This window comes from Stegastes partitus, unplaced genomic scaffold, assembly GCF_000690725.1.
Source record: "Stegastes partitus isolate 25-593 unplaced genomic scaffold, Stegastes_partitus-1.0.2 Scaffold1059, whole genome shotgun sequence".
Lineage (NCBI taxonomy): Eukaryota > Metazoa > Chordata > Actinopteri > Pomacentridae > Stegastes > Stegastes partitus.
The window spans coordinates 81,149-98,738 of record NW_007578790.1 but is presented as its reverse complement, the minus strand read 5'-3'; the positions used below and the strand labels follow the sequence as shown (position 1 = coordinate 98,738).

At 43.6% G+C, this 17,590-nt stretch overlaps 1 protein-coding gene across 1 annotated transcript in view; it reads left to right on the top strand.

Annotated features, from left to right (window-relative positions):
• The window catches only part of rptor (regulatory associated protein of MTOR, complex 1), a 202,978-nt gene that overhangs the window by 167,318 nt on the left and 18,070 nt on the right, over positions 1-17,590 (top strand). The window contains exons 19-25 of the mRNA XM_008295570.1: positions 1,105-1,208; positions 3,104-3,281; positions 4,439-4,549; positions 10,954-11,059; positions 16,664-16,778; positions 16,865-16,989; positions 17,435-17,536. Coding sequence (XP_008293792.1) covers positions 1,105-1,208; positions 3,104-3,281; positions 4,439-4,549; positions 10,954-11,059; positions 16,664-16,778; positions 16,865-16,989; positions 17,435-17,536 — 841 coding nt within the window. The remainder of the gene's footprint in view (positions 1-1,104; positions 1,209-3,103; positions 3,282-4,438; positions 4,550-10,953; positions 11,060-16,663; positions 16,779-16,864; positions 16,990-17,434; positions 17,537-17,590) is intronic.

Here is a 17,590-nt window from a genome sequence, read left to right as displayed (position 1 = left end):
GTTAGAATTAAACTGTAGGTTTCTGAAGCTGGGATTCCAACAGATAATAATTCTGCAGCTCAGTTTTAGCAAAATCGTTCGTTTTTATGTTTCTGTTGAGACGGCTGAAGAGCACTTCAGATCCATTTTCTGATCTTTGCAACCACGTCAACGTCTGATGAACTCACGAAATAATGAGATCTTTGTGGTATTTTGAGGTGATAAAAAATGAAATTGTGCACGTTTGTTTTGTATGTGCTGTGGTGTAGGTTTTGTTTTAGCCTGATTAAATGTCTGGATACTCGTATGTTGTCTCCAAACACTCTCACTGCTTCTCGTCATCATCGTCCAGTGCAACACATCTGCTTGTTTATGTTTCTTGTTATTTAGCTTCCATTAACTTATTTTCTTGGACACTGCATTTTGTACTATTCTTATTCGATGCCTATTTAATGACTTTCTGTAATTGTGTTCATTCCTCTCACCTTTTGTTTACTGTCCTCTGGGGATGAATGAAGCTGATCTCGTATATTCACCTTATGTTGAGTCAGAGGTAGCCTGTAATAATCCTGATCTTTTATTGATCTCGTTGAGCAGAAAAGGAGCTTCGATTAGCGACGGAGCCATTTTCCCGTTATAATAGTTAGAGCTGCTTTTACGCCTGATTTGTTTCCCTTCCGATTGGCTTTTAATGAAGCGCTAACCGCTAACTGATGTCTGTATTGCTCGTGTGTGTGTAAACTTTGCATTGAAAACTTTTCTCGCACAAACAAACGTCGCTCGCTGCAACGTTGTAATTAGCATAGAAATCAAATCAGAGGCTCGTAGAATGTGTTTGCTTGTGCTAACTGGATTTACGCTGCGGAGACTTTCCTCTCCACCTGGCTCGAGCAAACAGCAGCTATTCATCAGTGACGCTTCGCCTCTATTGTCTTTATTAAGTTTTCCCCTCCCCCGTGAGCAACCATTAGACGTCGAGCAACGAAGAGCTTGTGTTACCCGCTCCGACTAACGGGATGAAGTTCTCGAAAATTCAGGAAAACTTTTTTTTTTCTTTAAATGCAGAGTTTGTCTGTGAAATGGATTGGATGCAGCTTTAACCTCGATGACTGTCTTCCTCCTCAGGCGACCATGAACGCCAGACCTCAGAGGATCCTGGACTCGGGATCGCTCACGCAGTCGGCGCCGGCCAGCCCCACCAGCAAGGGCACGCACATCCACCAGGCCGGGTGAGGACGGATGTGTAGCGCACACCAACACGGAAAACTCATTACAGTAAAAACCCCCCAAAGCGTATGCATCATGCGTACGGCCCACTTAGCCTTCCCGCTAGCAAACAAAAGATGCATCATGTCTGGCAGGATAAGTGTGTCGTGGCTAAACGGCCCGTCTCGCTAAATATTGCATCATGGGCGCATGAATAAAAGCAAACCTAAATCATTGATTAAACCTCTAAAAAGTCATCGCTGTGAATTAAAATTGCATAATTAGGAGTTTATTTTTTTTCCTACCTTAACCCTCTGAGCCCCAGGTTGATTCTGGGCTTCTTTTTTTATTCTGGGCTTCTTTTTTTATTCTGGGCTTCTTTTTTTATTCTGGGCTTCTTTTTTTATTCTGGGCTTCTTTTTTTATTCTTCCCGTCACATTTTTAACTCACTGTGGGCTCATTGTTCACTTAAAGTCCTGCAGCTCGATGGAAACAGAACAAACAGGACTGGATGTAGAGAGAAATTAAATATTTATTTTACAGAAATAAGAAAAATAACCTGGAATCAGCATGTAGGACATTTGGTCCAAGTGTCAGCAGTATTTAAAGGATGGATATTTTACTATTTACGTTTATTATTTGTTTCCTCGGCCGAAAAGTTCCCGAATTTTTCATCCATGAGTCCATCCTGCGTTTTCAGTTGCATCGAGGATTACAGAATTTTTTTAGGTTTTTTACAGAATTTACTTTAAGCCAAAAAGTTGTTTTTGGGGACATTTTAAAAAGTTGTACAGAAAAAAGGGATTTTAATGAGATGTCAGGTTTTGTTCACATTTTTTCATCACAAATGAATAATTCAAGGACTCCTGCAGAGTTAAAAAACTAAACTATTTATTCTTTGGTGATTTTTTTCCAACCAAACAGCAGGTTTTCGGTTCAGAGGGTTGAAAGTGGCCTCACCGCCCCAGAGAAACACGGCAGACGATGCTTATTTTTATTTGTTTACTCATTTTATTACAAATAATTTCTGTAATTTGCTGCCTGCAGACAGTGAAAAACACATAGCGACGGTGCTGCAGTCACCTGCATAGATATGATCAGGTATGGTGGTGGCATCACCGTTTAACTTTATGTCAGATTTTACAGAGAATAGGGTGAGCTGGAATGCTGGAGACGCAGTGAGGGTGGATGAAGATAGAGGCAGGGCTCATCTACGTATTCTTAGCGGGTCTGAAGTTATATTTTAAGGCCTAAAGGCATCGTTTTTATGGGGAAAAATGTGTAAATATCCAAGTTTTAGGGGCTTTAATCAACGACTAGCATAAAACTTTAAGGCAGAATGTCCAAAACATGGCAGAAGATGCTTTTTTCATTGATTTACAGACACTGAAAAACACATAACTTGCTTGTAGTTAGCTTGCACTGACATAGCGACAGTACTGTTGTCAGCTGCACATGTGTGTCCAGGTATGGTGGTGGCATCATCATCATCATCTAGCTTTATCTCAGACCTCACTCAAAGCTCCGCTGTACTTGTTTACATATTCTTAGGGGGTCTAAAGCTACAGTTTAAGGCCTAAAGGGATTGTTTTTATGGGGAAATGATGCAATAATATCCAAGTTTGAGACACAGATGAGTTTCAGAGACTTTAATCAACGACTAGAGTCAAACTTTGAGGCAGACTGTGAGTAATTTACGCACTTGTTTCATCTCTATTCATAAGGAGCCACTGTGAGACTTTCCCATCTGAACAGGAAGTCTTATGTCGGGGTTTTTATTGCATTCATTGTTTTTATCCAGTGTCAGTGTCGCTGTCGTCACGTAGCGTCGTGCTCAGAACAGAACATCCTGCCATACCTTTTCACAGCGAGTGTTGGTTAGAGCTCCACCCTGAACTCGGTCCTCTGTTCCTGCAGCGGTTCTCCTCCCATGCCCAGCACCAGCAGCTCCAGCCTGACCAACGACGTTCCCAAACCGCCCACCAGAGAGCAGCCGGCCTCGCGGCCTCCGTACACCCCGACCCTGGGAGGACAGGCGCCCCACTCCCACCAGTTCCCCCGAACCCGCAAGATGTTCGACAAGGGCCCGGAGCAGGTAGGAGAACCAGCAAACACATCCAGTAACCCTTAGAGAACATTCCCACAACATTCAATAACATTGCTCACAAGATTTTATTCACAGAAAGGAATGTTTTCATTTCCAGTAATGTTCTTGTAACGTTAATATAATGTATTAATGTGAGCGTTTAGAGAACGTTATCAGGAACGCAGATGATGTTCCGTGACGACTGAAGAGGAACGTTCTCAAACCGACGTTCTAAAACTGTTCTCCACGTTTTTAGAAGACAGAACAACCTCGTAAAATGTTTCTGTGCTGCAGTGTATGAACAGAAAAGATGTCCTGAAGATGTTCTTCAGCTACAACGTTTGTAGAACGTTCGATAAAATGGCTCCGCGAAGGAAGATTGTTCTCGATGAAACGTTCAGAAAATGTTTTCAGGATAATCTTGACACCTCCGATGACAGAAACGTCTTTATTAGACTTTGTTGAGGGAATGTTAGAACGCTCTTCTGGAAAATGTTCTCACAGTGTTCCACAATAACGAAGGAAGAACGTTCTCAAACCAGCGTTGAAAAAATGTTCTGTTACACAAACGGTTTTATAACATTTCTGTGAGCTAATATATTAAAGGTGGAACATTTTGCCTGTTTGTTGAGAGAGCGCATTATGAACATTCTCACAGTGTTCCACGATAACAAAGGAAGAACGTTCTTCCCTGCACTTTGTGTTGAGGGAACACATATTAGAACGTTCCTCTGTAACACATTTCTACAATGGATGGATGTTCTCAATGCAACATCCATAAAACGTTGTAAAGACGTTATCCAGACCTCGTTACTTTGTTCAGTTTCTAGTTGAGTGAGTGGTTAGTTTTGGTTTTCTTTAGTGGACGGAGGTGAATAGATCAGAGGACGGCTGGATCTGGGTTTGGACCAACATGTTTAGGAAGCTGCTTTAGCTCTCTGGGTTCTGTGCTGGACCATCGGTGGTGGTCTAGGATCCAGTCCATGTCTGAACCATCGGTGGTGGTCTAGGATCCAGTCCATGTCTGAACCATCGGTGGTGGTCTAGGATCCAGTCCATGTCTGAACCATCGGTGGTGGTCTAGGATCCAGTCCATGTCTGGACCATCGGTGGTGGTCTAGGATCCAGTCCATGTGTGTCTGACGGTGTGTTTGTTCGTCTTTCAGGCGGCCGAGGACGGCGACGAGCCCGGCGCTCACAGGAACTACATCAGCGCCGCGCTGCAGACGGGCCTCTGCGACTGGAGCGCCAAGTACTTCGCTCAGCCCGTCATGAAGGTCGGTGTCGTCCTTTCTGCTTCAGCCTCCCTCCTCCTCCTCCTCCTCCATGTGAAGCCGTTTTCACTTTTATTCACGTCCAACAACGAGCCGCGAGGTCTGAAAGGAGAAGCAGCACAATTAATGAACCACATTCATTTATTGATGCTGGAAAAAGAGCCGATCCATCTTTTCACGTTCAATCATTTAACAACATTTTTTTTATACATTATTCTGCCGTTAAAGCGATTCGGCTCTATAGCAGCGGCTTGAGGCGGTCGCTAGGCAACAAAGAAGCACCGACACGACAGGTAGTTTTCAGGTTTGGACGTATTTCTGTGGATCCGTCTCACAAGTCCATCAGGAAGTTTGCAGCAGTTTTCAGCACGGCGGAGTTATTTATACAAACAGAACATATGAGATTAATGTGACGGATTTATGCGACTAATTAAAATATTACAGTTGAGACCACATTGTTTGTTTTTGCAGCAAATGTTCAGTGATGTCCTCTGGTTGTTGTTTTTTATCTATTTTCAAAATCTCTACAGCAGCAGAGAAACATTACAAAAATGAGCTTTACATGACAGTTCATGCCGTATTTAACAAACTAAATATATAATTGTTTTTGGGTTTTAACTCATTTTGGTTTTTCGTGTGTGGGGTCCTATAAAATTATCACCCTTTGAAATGCATATTTTGTTTGTCTGACACTGAATTCATCATATTTTTCGTAAACAAGTTGCATTTTTTGGCCCCTACAGCAGCCACATCTGACAAAAGAAAATGTTTATTTCATAATTAAGTTCCAGGATGTTTTTTGCTCACATTTCTGTCTGGTTAATATTATTCTTTATTTATTCTTTCTTTGTTAACCGTCTGTGCTTTGGATATTTTGGGAAACATGCAGAAGATTTCTAATTAATTAGCATGTTTTTGCTCAGTGTGGATTCAGATCAATTGTTGTTGCACATTAAAGTCGTGACTCCATAATCGACCCTTAACAATCCAGAACCTGCTATCCGACAGGTTTTTAGGAAAAACCAACAGAACCCATAAAAACAGTCTTAACATAGCGACAGCCTTGGATTGTGACTCCGACATGACATTTAATGTCACCAATCAGGATGACGGCGTATTATCTGACTGAACAATCCCACAGATTGGCTACGTTCACACTGCAGGACTTGATGCTCAATGAGGATTTCTTTGTGACTTCCTTCACGTTTCCACTTCAATGCGACTTGTATGTGATCTGCTGTGTGAACTTCATACGAGCCAAAAGTGTCCCGCATGCGCACAAGAGGACACGACGACGTCACACGCAGCGAGCGTGCTCAGTGTTTATGGAAGTAAACATGGATGGTAACGGTGGAGCGTATCTGCCACTCCCCCGCCGCCACCGATGGAGGAAACAGAAGTGTGAGCGCTAACTAAACTAGCATCAGCAGCCAAGTACTGCCTGTGTGTTCTGGACACTTCCACCCCGTCAGAGTGCTGCCCCGGGGTGGAAGTGTCCCCCGACCCGCCGAATGTTCTGATATTCATCATTAACTGGGCCTGAATATCCAGAGAGCAGAAAGTTCTGTTGGGACCAGCCCTACTAGTTATTATAACAACTATGAACAATAATGAACAACTAATGATCCTTCCAGCATCAAGCCCTCCTCGTATCTGGACCTCCGTCTTGACGATCCGACAGCCTTGATATCCGACATAACAGAAGGTTTTACATTTAGTGTCGGGTCATCGAGTCACGACTGTAGTTGTTGTTTGTTAGCTCCGATATTTAATCTGTTAAACTACCGTTAAAGACTTTGTAGGACGTCCAGAACCTTCATAGAACGCAAGCTGCTGTAGAAAATGACAACATGCAGGCAGAATACATGACTAGAGCATAAATATCCCACGATGCAGTGCAGCAGTAGCACACATAGTAAACAACAACTCGTGTCCAACATCAGGTGAGCTGGTACCGGCGTCGATGATGATGGGTTGCCACGGTAACGCATCCCCTAACTGGCGCCGAGGTGTTTTTAGGTGAAGTCGAGCTGCTGCTGCTGCTGCTGAGGTTTATTCACACTGAACTATGTTTGAACAAAGAGTGTAGATGTTGAATATACGGCCCACGTCGTAGAGTTTATTTTATGGAGCCCAGCAGGTGACGGGGAGAGAAGAAGACCCGCTGCTTCCACAGGGCGTCTGTAAAACCTCCTGAGTGGAATCTGAGATTAACGGAGGCCGTGCACGGTGGTCGCTGCCTAAATTCCTCGATGTTAAGTCGAGCGTCCGTCTGTGTCAACGCCCGGCGTCAGCACATTTGTCTTCTTTAAAACAAAGGAGGAGGGAAACGTTGGAGGGGGGTCAAACAGAGGAGAAGAGATTTTAATGAAATGAAATATTTACGCGAGACGGAGAGAAGCGTTTGAAAGCAAAACATTTGAGGAGCAGACGTGGGAGGAGGCGAGGAACACAGGCGGTGAAAGCGAAGTCGGCATGAAGGGAAGACGGAGCCAGAAGTGGCAGCGCGAGGTGATGAAACGACGAGAGGGAAGCGAGTCGGAACGCTGCGTCGGCAAGATTTTGAGTGCTGCCATAAAACTCGACTCCATCACAAAGCGAGCGCGTGTTGCGAGTCGGGTTATCATATCACCGCGTCAGCAGCACCGAGACGCTCGCCTCGGCCCGTCCACGGCGGCAAGTCGAGGAGCTGCAAGGACGCCGAAGACTGATGGAGTTTGTATTTAACATGTTCGGTTCACATACGTGGACGTCCGTGTTCACATCATTACAGTCCGAGCACTAACAGGCCAAGGACCCTCTGGGAACTCTACCTTCTTGTTCCCAGGAAACGATTTTGAGGCCCTACACATGCTCAGAAACTCCACAAGTCACCACGCAGGTCATTTTAAAGGAACTGGACGTGTCAATGGCAAACTGGCCACATGTAGCAGGTCGAGACAAACAAAAACTAACGCTTTTCCATAAACCCAACAGGAAGTCCTTCATTTCACTTATTTTTGGTCGTTTTCAAAATCTATCTCCTCCTTGAGGAAACACCGTACACACCTGAAAACTGGCCAGCACCTACAACCGGACGTGGTGCTTACTGCCATTCAACAGACTCCTGTCGGAAGGCCGTTTCACCTACAGCTGTTTGGTGGGCATGTGTAGCAGGTCGGCATGCACAAAAAGCCATCCAGCCAGCGCCAAGTCCTACAACCAACAGGAAGTCCACCATTTTGAAAAAAGATGGCGAGAATTTTGGCAATTTGCGCTTATTTTTTGGCCTTTTTCAAACCTTTTTCAAAATCTATCTCTTCCTTGAGGAAACATCGTACACCCCTGAAATTTGGCCAGCACCTACAACCAGATGTGGTCATTAACAGATATTAAAACGCTCCTCAAAAGTCTGATGGCATGGAAATGGCGGCCCAAGCAATTTCAATGAAACGCCATTTTCCGCATTTTCGCTGTGTTTCCACCATTCGTCAGAGTCCCGTTGGAAGGCCGTTTCATCTACAGCTACGAAATTTGGTGGGCATATATAGCAGGTCGGGACGCACAAAAAAGTCAATTAGCACCAAGCCCTAAACCCAACAGCCAATCCACCATATTGGAAAAATGGCGAGCATTATGACCCATTTTTGCTCATTTTTGGGCCATTTTCAAAATCTCTCTCCTCCTAGGGGGAACATCGTACACACCTGAAATTGATTTAAAGTCATTAAAACACTCGTCAAAAGTCTGGCGGCGTGGAAATGGCGGCCCGTGGACTTTCAATGAAAGGCCGATAACCACCACAGATCAGCGACTCATGCACCAAAAAATAATACAAATTAAAACTCATATATGTGAATAGACCTTGTTTGTCAGAAGGTTTAATAACTAAATTAGAATTTTCTGATGTTCATTTCATGGTTTACGTGGTTAAAACGCTGTATTTTTAGTTTAATGGACCGACTTGGAGCTTCGGTTGGTTTGTTTGCCGACCAGACGGCGCATCACACACGATTCTGTTCAGTTTCCATCTGTGACAAATGAAGCGCTCTGGGTGGTTTTTCTTCTTCTAAAGACGAGCTGCTTTTCAATCCGAGGACACGAATGGGATGTTTAGTATTTTCCACCAGAACGTGAGACTTTGTGGTGAGTTCTAAACCCAGCAGAACACAAACGACAGACTGTTCTCGGGGGAATGTGACAATATGCAAGCAGAAGACGCTCCCCTGTAATGCAGCGTCCACATGCTTGTGGCTGCTGTAGATTTGCGGCACATCCACAGCGTGCAGAGCTCTGCAGGAGCCTCGCACACATCTCTCACCTCAGGGCCTCATTATACGTTGCATTAGCAGCTGACACAGTGCAGGACTCCAGCGACACCATCAGCTGCCTCTTACCTTGGCGCACACACTCTCTCCTCTGTTTGCTGAACCTGCCTCCTTTCAGGCTCGGTCAGGCGCCAAAAACCCCCGGAGACGTCGCCGTGTGAAGCGCCTACACGCCCATCTACCTGCTCGGAGGTGTTAAAGAGCGTGCTGAGCGACGGCGTTGCAGGAGTACTGACGACTGGCGGTAGTAGCGAGGCCACGCGGCGCCGAGCAGCTGCATCAGCCGGCGCTAACGTTTACACTCTGGTGTTTATTCACAATTTTTAATTTATGACTCTAATATATTCGGCAGAAAAGAAAACGTCTGCTTCACGCGACGCTCTGCATATTTAACAGAGTCCTTCTGCAGGAATGAGTTCTGCGCGGTTACGTAAGACTTAATAAAGTTAATATCGTCCCTGTGCGCGCCCGCTGCGATGAGATGCCGTTACGTAAAGTGAACCTGATACCTCGACTCATTATCTCCCGCAGAAGCAACCTGAGAGGACGCGGCGATGAGGAAAGTTTTTTTAAAAAAAGAAGAAGGAGAAGAAGCTGCTAGTGGAGGTGCAAAGTGTCCGAGTCTTAAAGGAATAGTTTGGTATATTTAGAAATGTGCTGCAGGTTTAGGACTCGAGTCCTGCAGCTTTATGGAAACAGCAGAACCGTGACTAGAAGGAGACAGAACTTCAGAATGTCTTCTGTGCAAAAAATACAATAAATGGTTGAAAATGAAAAAACTAAATTAATGTTTTATAGTTGTTTCCCCCAAAAAACAACTAGAATCAACATGTACGACATTTTTCTGTTTCCAGTACTAGAAAAAAAACGTATATATCTCCATAGATATTTGTGTTTTTATCTCTATGGATGATTTGAAGTCTCAGAAGTTGAATTTCTTTGAATATTTATTTTTACAAAAATTAAAAAAAAAAAAAAAAAAAAACTGGAATCACAGCATTTGTCCAAGAGCACAAAGGTGTTACCAACTCCAGAAAAAATAAAATAAAACAGGTGGCTCCATAAACTAGATGTTTTAATAATTTACTTGATTTCTGGTTGCAACAAAAAAATGTTGATTATTTTTTTTCATTTTTTTGCAGAATCTGGTTGAAGTAAATTGTTTATTTTTTTGGCAATTTGTTAGATAAGAAAAAAAAAACTAAATTAATTATGATGATTTATTGCAAGTTCAAGCTTAGATTTAATTACCAGCGCAGATGATTAGTTCACAGACTGTTCACTTCCTTGTTTTTTACAGATTCTTCCTCTGATAACAAACCGTTCAAACCCACAGGCTGCTTTTTAAATGAGACGTTTGTGATTTTAAAGTTAGCAAAGTAGAAAATCTTTTTTTTTTAAATCATTTAAAGGTTTGAAAAAGAGCCGTAGAGCTGAGTTATGTTCAAAATCACACACGAACATCAAGCAAAGTGAGCTCAATGTGGAGTAAAGTCTGTATAAATTCAGAATAAATCGTGATTAGAGGCTCGATGAACACGACAACAGGGTCAAGTTGAAACCAATAAAACTCAATCTGTGCAGTTTAAAGTCTTTTCTTGTGATGACTCCATTATGTGAACAGTCCAGGTTACAAAATGTTCATCAGACCAGTCGTACAAACGCTCTGAGGGAAACGAACTTTAATCAGACCACAAACAAAAGTGAGAAACTCAGCGTGTGTTTGTTTACCAGAAACCTGCTTCCTCTCAAGTCGTTGCTTTTTTGTTTTCCTCCCGTCGCTCAGAACCCGACAGAAGCCCGCCGGTCTGTCGAGACTCGCTGATAAACACCAATTATCCCGAGAAGAGTTCTGGTTCTTCTCATAAAGGAGGGAACTCGGAGCCATTATCTGGTGCAGCGGTCACTGAATGCTAAAAAATAAAAAGAAATGATCAAGACGGAATTTTAATTCTGAGCTCGACTTTGAAATTTAAATCGAGCAGAAGTGTGACAGATTTCCAGCGGAGTCGAGGCAGAACAGACGGACGCACTCCCGACGTTTCAGAAATGTTCCGAACGAAGTGACGAGTTGTGTTTCTGTTTTCTTTGTCGTCTCAGATCCCGGAGGAGCACGACCTGGAGAGCCAGGTGAGGATGGAGCGGCAGTGGAGGTTTCTGAGGAACGCTCGCGTGAGACGGCAGAGTCGGAGCATCACGCAGAGAGGTTAGCATCATGCACGGCTACGAAGAAACAAACTTTTACAAATGTGTTGACTTGAGTCTTCTTGTTTATCTAAGTAGTTCCCATTTCACAGGTAGAAGAAACTCTGGACTTCGCTTTACATAAAGAATTCATTTGCACAGAAATTAAGCTAAATTAATGAACTGAATGTCATCCCAGGTTTTAATCGCTTTGGCCTTACATGATACAAGCAGTTGTGTGTTTATTTGAATGTTAATGGAGCCTTAATAAGGGCAGGAGGAGGCTGAAATACAGAAAAGTCTGGTACAACTACAACATACATCAAAATCCCAAACTTATTGAAGTCATTTAATTGAAAAAATAAAAATATCTTTGATGTATAAGAACAATCTTTGTATGAAAAGTATAAAAATAAAACACATTTGAATACTTTATGAACTGAACCTCAAGTAAACTTCTGGACGTTTTTCGCATATTTAAACATTGAAATGACATCAAAACAACATCAACATGTGATCTAGACGTCTACTGAACTTTCACTTTTGAACTAATTCAACATTTATGTACCTGTTTGATGTCTAATCAACTGAAAACTGCTCAGCAGGAAGCAAATTAATCATTTTATTCACCAACCGTTAGAGGTCCTAGAACTGAACCTTGAGGGACTCCACCTCTACTTCAATATACAACTCCTCAAGGACAAATCACTCCCGTGTCTTTGATGATCATATTCATTTTCCACCGGTCCTTTCTGACATCTGTGGTCAGATCTCAGGAGCCCCGAGAATCAGCCAGAATCATGTTTAATTTAATGTTTTTGGAGCAGAATGAGGCTGAAATACAGACAAAAAGAAAAATCTGTTACAATTACAGCATGAATCAAAATCCCAGTTATTAAAGTCAGTTAATTCAAGAAATCAAAATCTCTTTAATATAAAAGTACAATGTGAATATGGAAAGTATGAAAAACACATTTCAATTATTGAACTAACTGAACCTCGACTGAACCTTTGGACCTGTTTTTGTTCCAGTCGCGTATATATTTAAACATTGAAATGACATTGAAACATCAACATGTGATCTAGACGTCTACTGAACTTTCACTATTGAACTAATTCAATATTGATGTACCTGTTTGATGTCTAATCAGCTGAAATACTGCTCAGCAGGAAGCAAATTTAGATAGTTAGAGGTCCTAGAATTGAACCTTGAGGGACTCCGCATCTACTTGATTATACGACTCCTCAAGGACAAATCACTCCCGTGTCTTAGATGATCATATTCATTTTCCACCAGTCCTTTCTGACATCTGTGGTCAGATCTCAGGAGCCCCGAGAATCAGCCAGAGTCATGTTTAATTTAATGTTTAGGGAACAGAATCTGGGGTGAAATCCAGAGAAACCGACCGAGACACATGCCAGGATTACACCGAGCGAGTGTGCACATGTTTCCCAGCGATGAGAAGATGGATTGAAGCCGATCCACAGCTGGAAACTTCCTGCTCTGTGACTCACAGGACTCCCCCCACCCACCCCCAACAAACACAGACACACACAGAATCGCACATTAAAGAGCCGGAGGAAGCATCCTGCAGACTCCCACGGCGCCGTTAGCCCTTCCTCAAACAGAATCGCTAACACCCCCGACGTCAGCGGCAGCCCCCCTTCACACATCCACGACCCGACACTCGCACCGAGTCACAAGGCGAATGGCGTCAGAGCTGAGGTTTGCTCACGCACATGTCTCACCCCTCTCATCTTCTGTTTTTTTTTTTTTCAAGCTCCCCGGCAAATCATTGAATTTCCCTCACAGTTTTCTGAAAGAGAGAAGTCGTAGGGCTGCCCTCAGTCTGCCCAGAGAGAGAGAGGAGGCAGCAAAGATAGAAACAGTAGAAAAAGTGGTATTTTAGCCCGTGAGCCTGATCCGACTGGAGTTTCTCGTCTCTCACTGGTGCACAGTGTAGTTTCAGATTTAACAGGAGCTCCTTATCGACTCGGCTGGCAGAAGCAAAAAGCCGATGATCTCTCCCGGCTTTTACCCAAAGTCCTCGGCCTCTCTTCCCTACAACTACTTCCATCTGTGATACACTTATTTTTTTTTTACTCATTCTTCTACATCTCATTATTTTGGTCTCGAGAGCGAGTTCACGTCGCCAGGGACAGGCCCGGTGAGCCGGCATGTGTTGTTGCCATGACAACGCGCGGTACAGCAGTTGCATCAGCGTGTTTGTGCGGTTGCTCGTGGAGGTGCACAACTGGACATTATTTACACACCTCGGATCTCCTGCTGCCCACTGACTCATATGTTTTATTCCTTTACTCGCCTCAAGTCTTTGCTTTTCCAATCTGGATATTTTTACTTTCTCCGGCATGTTCTGGTTTCTGCTACGCTGAATCACTGAGCTGGTATTCGACTCACTAACTCTTAATATTTGCATTTTTTTTAAGTTGAACAGTGGAGCGTTTCTGTTCATCAACAATCAAAAACAAATAATTTAGCAAAACCGCATTGAAAAAATTCAGACCCCAAAGTAGAAAATCAATGCGATGAAGCTGAATCCAGCCGTCCAATCATGTCCAATCATGTCTAATCATGTCTAATCATGTCTAATCATGTCTAATCAACTTGAAACTGCTCAGCGGGAAGGAAATTCATTATTTTATTGACCAACCGTTAGAGGTCCTAGAATTGAACCTTGAGGGACTCCGCCTCAGATCTCCTGCTGCCCACTGACTAATATGGTTTATTCCTTTACTCGCCTCAAGTCTTTTACTTTTGCAATCTGGATTTTTTACTTATTCTGGTTTTTGAAAACGATCGTACGCTGGATCACAAAGTAACCACGAGGTGTAGAAGGAGCCGTAGTACCGCTAATCAGAACTTCAGTCTTCCTAAACTGACTCGACTGACTGAGTCTTCTTCCTGCAGATTTTAGGACTAAAAAAACAAATTGGCAGATGCATAAAACTTGGCACATGGAATGATGATTAATCTATGAGAATAACCATGACCTGGATGACTGAGAATCTTCACGGAGACATTCATAGATGCACCATCAGTGCCTGTAGATGTACCAAAAACTAGTGGCTGATGAGACAAAGCACACAAGAGTTTCTAAAGATGACTACATGTCTGCATCGTGGCTCCACCTAGACAGACAAATGGACACAAAGACCAACTGAAGAATAGCTGAACCAAGAAAACTAAAGCTCGTGTGAAACTGAAACGTGGAATAAAATTGTAAAATTAAAGGTCCATGACACAAAATGTTTTTTTTTTAACAGGCAACTCGATGCATTTCCACATATATCGTCCTGCAACTGGAGAGCGTATTCATCCACCAGGGACACTTTAATCTAGTTCAATCTGTAGTTTGATGGATGTTTGCTAAAGACTACGGTGCCCAGCTGTTTCAGAAAATTGCCTCGCCAGTTTATAGCCAGTTTATAAAAATCTCCATTTCCAGGCTCGGGCCCTGCAGCCCTGAATAATGCCCTCAGGCGGTCTGACTTTGGCGTATTAACCGATCTGGTGAGCCCCGAGGCCCACGGTGTCGTTGGTATTCCTGAACACGCCGGCAGCTGCGAGTCCAGTTAAATAACCGCATGTGTCGCAGTAATCGTGGCTCTCAGGTGGTTTTCTGTTCCAGGTTGTGATGCTGCTGGTTTCTATTGGTCGGTTGAAGGGGGGAAGGGAGCAGCGTAGAAGGAAGGACGTCGGCAAAGACGTGATTCTATTTACTGGCAGGTCAAGAAGTTAAAAAACCAACTAACCCGAAGGTCCCACAGTCATAAATAACATCAGAATGCTAACTCAACCACATGAGAACAAAATGAAGTGCGTCGGCTCTCCGCTGCAACGAGAACGACTCAAATCAAACAAACACTTCACCCTGGTGTCGATACCACAGAACCCGAGTCTGAGCAGAACGGGTCACAAACTAGAACCTGGAAGAGCAGATCCTCAGGGTTTAGATGAAGATGGAGGAAGGAGAGCAGTTCCTCATTATCTGTACATCTGACAAGCAGCAGAAACTTTGATCCAGATCCAGGTTTGAAAATCCCACATTTTCTGTCCAGGTTCAGGTGGATCCATCTGGGTTTCGTGTTGGTTTTTCAGACCTACATTGGATTCATTCACCCCGATCCAGATATAAACCTACCCAATCCAAACCCGGCTCTAGATCTAATCCGGTTTCTGGATCTGTTTTATTCCCCTTCAGTAAACCCATTTTTAAGAGTTCAGAACCAGATCACCGACAGAACCCCTACAAGCACCATCACAGAACCAGCGATTAAAGAGAAACTAACAAAGATGAGTGAAAGGTACCACCTCTGAACCCCAGAACCCGTCGGTGGGTTTGAAAAGGGCCGTCGTCTTTAAAGGAATCACCAGAACGACTAAACAACGTGCCAGACATTCGGCTTTCCAACGGTCCTTGAACTACTCGTCTAATGTAAATCTGAGCATCGTCAAAATTCGTCAAAATCGCTCCATAACCAAAAATTAGCCGCTAGCACTAAACGTGTTCCGTACGAAGCTAAATGTTCTGCAGCCTGTTTGCAGCTGTGAAGCCCAAAGTAGCCCAACGGTCACATGACCAACCGTCTGAGACGTCTCGCTGAACTGCAGGCAGTGTTCATGGAAACCAGTTATCTATAGAGATATAGAGTCGCCTTTTATTCTAGTGTTGGCAACACCTGAGGGCACTTTGAGAAACGTTGTACATGTTGATTCTAGTTTGTTTTTGTTTTTTTGTGAAATAATTTTTAAAGATCTAATTTCGTTTTTTTTTTTTCCTCACCTTATTCTGTGTCTCATTCAAAAGTTTGCTAAACATAAACCATATTCTGTAAAAATAAAAAATAAAAAAATTCTTCACTCCTTGGTGCAACTGTGAAGCTGTTAATGATTCAACAGCAATTAACAGACGTGTGGCAAAAATTCTGTTACTTTTGGTCTGAATTGGGTTGAGCTGCAGGCTGCATTTATACAGAGCTCAGAGGAGACGTCTCGCTTTAAAAAAAATAAAAAATAAAAATCCACAAATAAACAGTTTGGAAACATCAGATTCTGTTAAAAAAAAAGAAAGAAAGAAAGAAAATTACAGAAAATTCTACACTTATTGCCATGAAGCCACGACTGACTGGTACGATTAACATTCCCCTCAAATAAACAGTTTGCTTGAAAAATATTCTACAAAAAAATAAAAATTCGGCATAATTCAGCAAAACCGGGAAGCCATGACTGACTCTGCTGCGATTAACAGTCGCCTGACAAAAAATCAGTGACTTTTCAGTTGAACTGCAGGCTGCTAACACAGAGCGGAGACGAGTGTGGAACTAATTTAAAAAGTACAAACAGTTAAATATCTACAGTGTGTAGAGTCTCCATTGGTAACATCTGGAGGCACCTGGAAAATGTTGAGTCCAAGTTTTTTCAATTTTTGTAAAATATGTAATCAAAGAAATTCAACTTCTTTTTTAAAAGTTTTTTATGATTTTTGTCGTTCTGTGTCAGAAGACATGTCTGAGTCTCTCCTCCTCGTCCTGGTCGTTCTGTTCCCGTAGAGGTTCTGGACTTTATATCAAAGCGTTCTTCTCACTCTGGGTTTTCCTCCTTCAGGTGTCTCCCGTCTGGACGACCAGATCTTCATCAACCGAAACCCCGGAGTGCCGTCCGTCGTCAAGTTCCACCCGTTCAACACCTGCATCGCCGTGGCCGACAAGGACAGCATCTGGTGAGCGTCTGAACGTCGTGAACTCGTCGTGCAGGGAGAGGTGGTGCGAACGGTTCGGCTTCATTCTGTCTGATTGTGTGTTGCAGCTTCTGGGACTGGGAGAAGGGCGAGCGGCTGGACTACTTCTACAACGGCAACCCCCGCTACACCCGCATCACCTCCATGGAGTACCTGAACGGACACGACTGCTCGCTGCTGCTCACCGCCACAGGTTTGGAAGCACAGACACAGAAAAGGCTCGTTTGTTGGTTAGACACCGACGGGAAGGACGAGCCGACGTCAGAGCGTTTATTCAGTTTGCTCGGGGATTCATAAATCCAGATTCCACCGCGTCAGTGTGCACTCATTCGCCCGCCGTGCTGCGAAGGATTCCAGCGGCGGGACATTAAAGACACAGAAGGAAAGAAAAGGCGAGACGTGAATCACTTTTATAGGCGGTAACGACTTCCTCGTGGTTTATGCTCCCGGCTTTGCTTCCTCTGAAGATCTCCGTTTTTCTCTTAAAAGTTGTGTTTACGGTGGAGTTCAAGGTTTTATTTATTTTCATCAAACCTCCTGCTCACACACACACACACACACCTCACACACACACCTCACACACACCTCACACACACTCCTCACACACACACCTCACACACACTCTGCTGTGTTTGCAGATGACGGAGCGCTGCGGATCTGGAAGAACTTCGCCGACCAGAAGAACCCGGAGATGGTGACGGCGTGGCAGGGCCTGTCCGACATGCTGCCCACCACCCGAGGTCAGCCCTCCGCCTGCACCCACAGTAAAGATCAACGCTCTATTCTACTTCCTG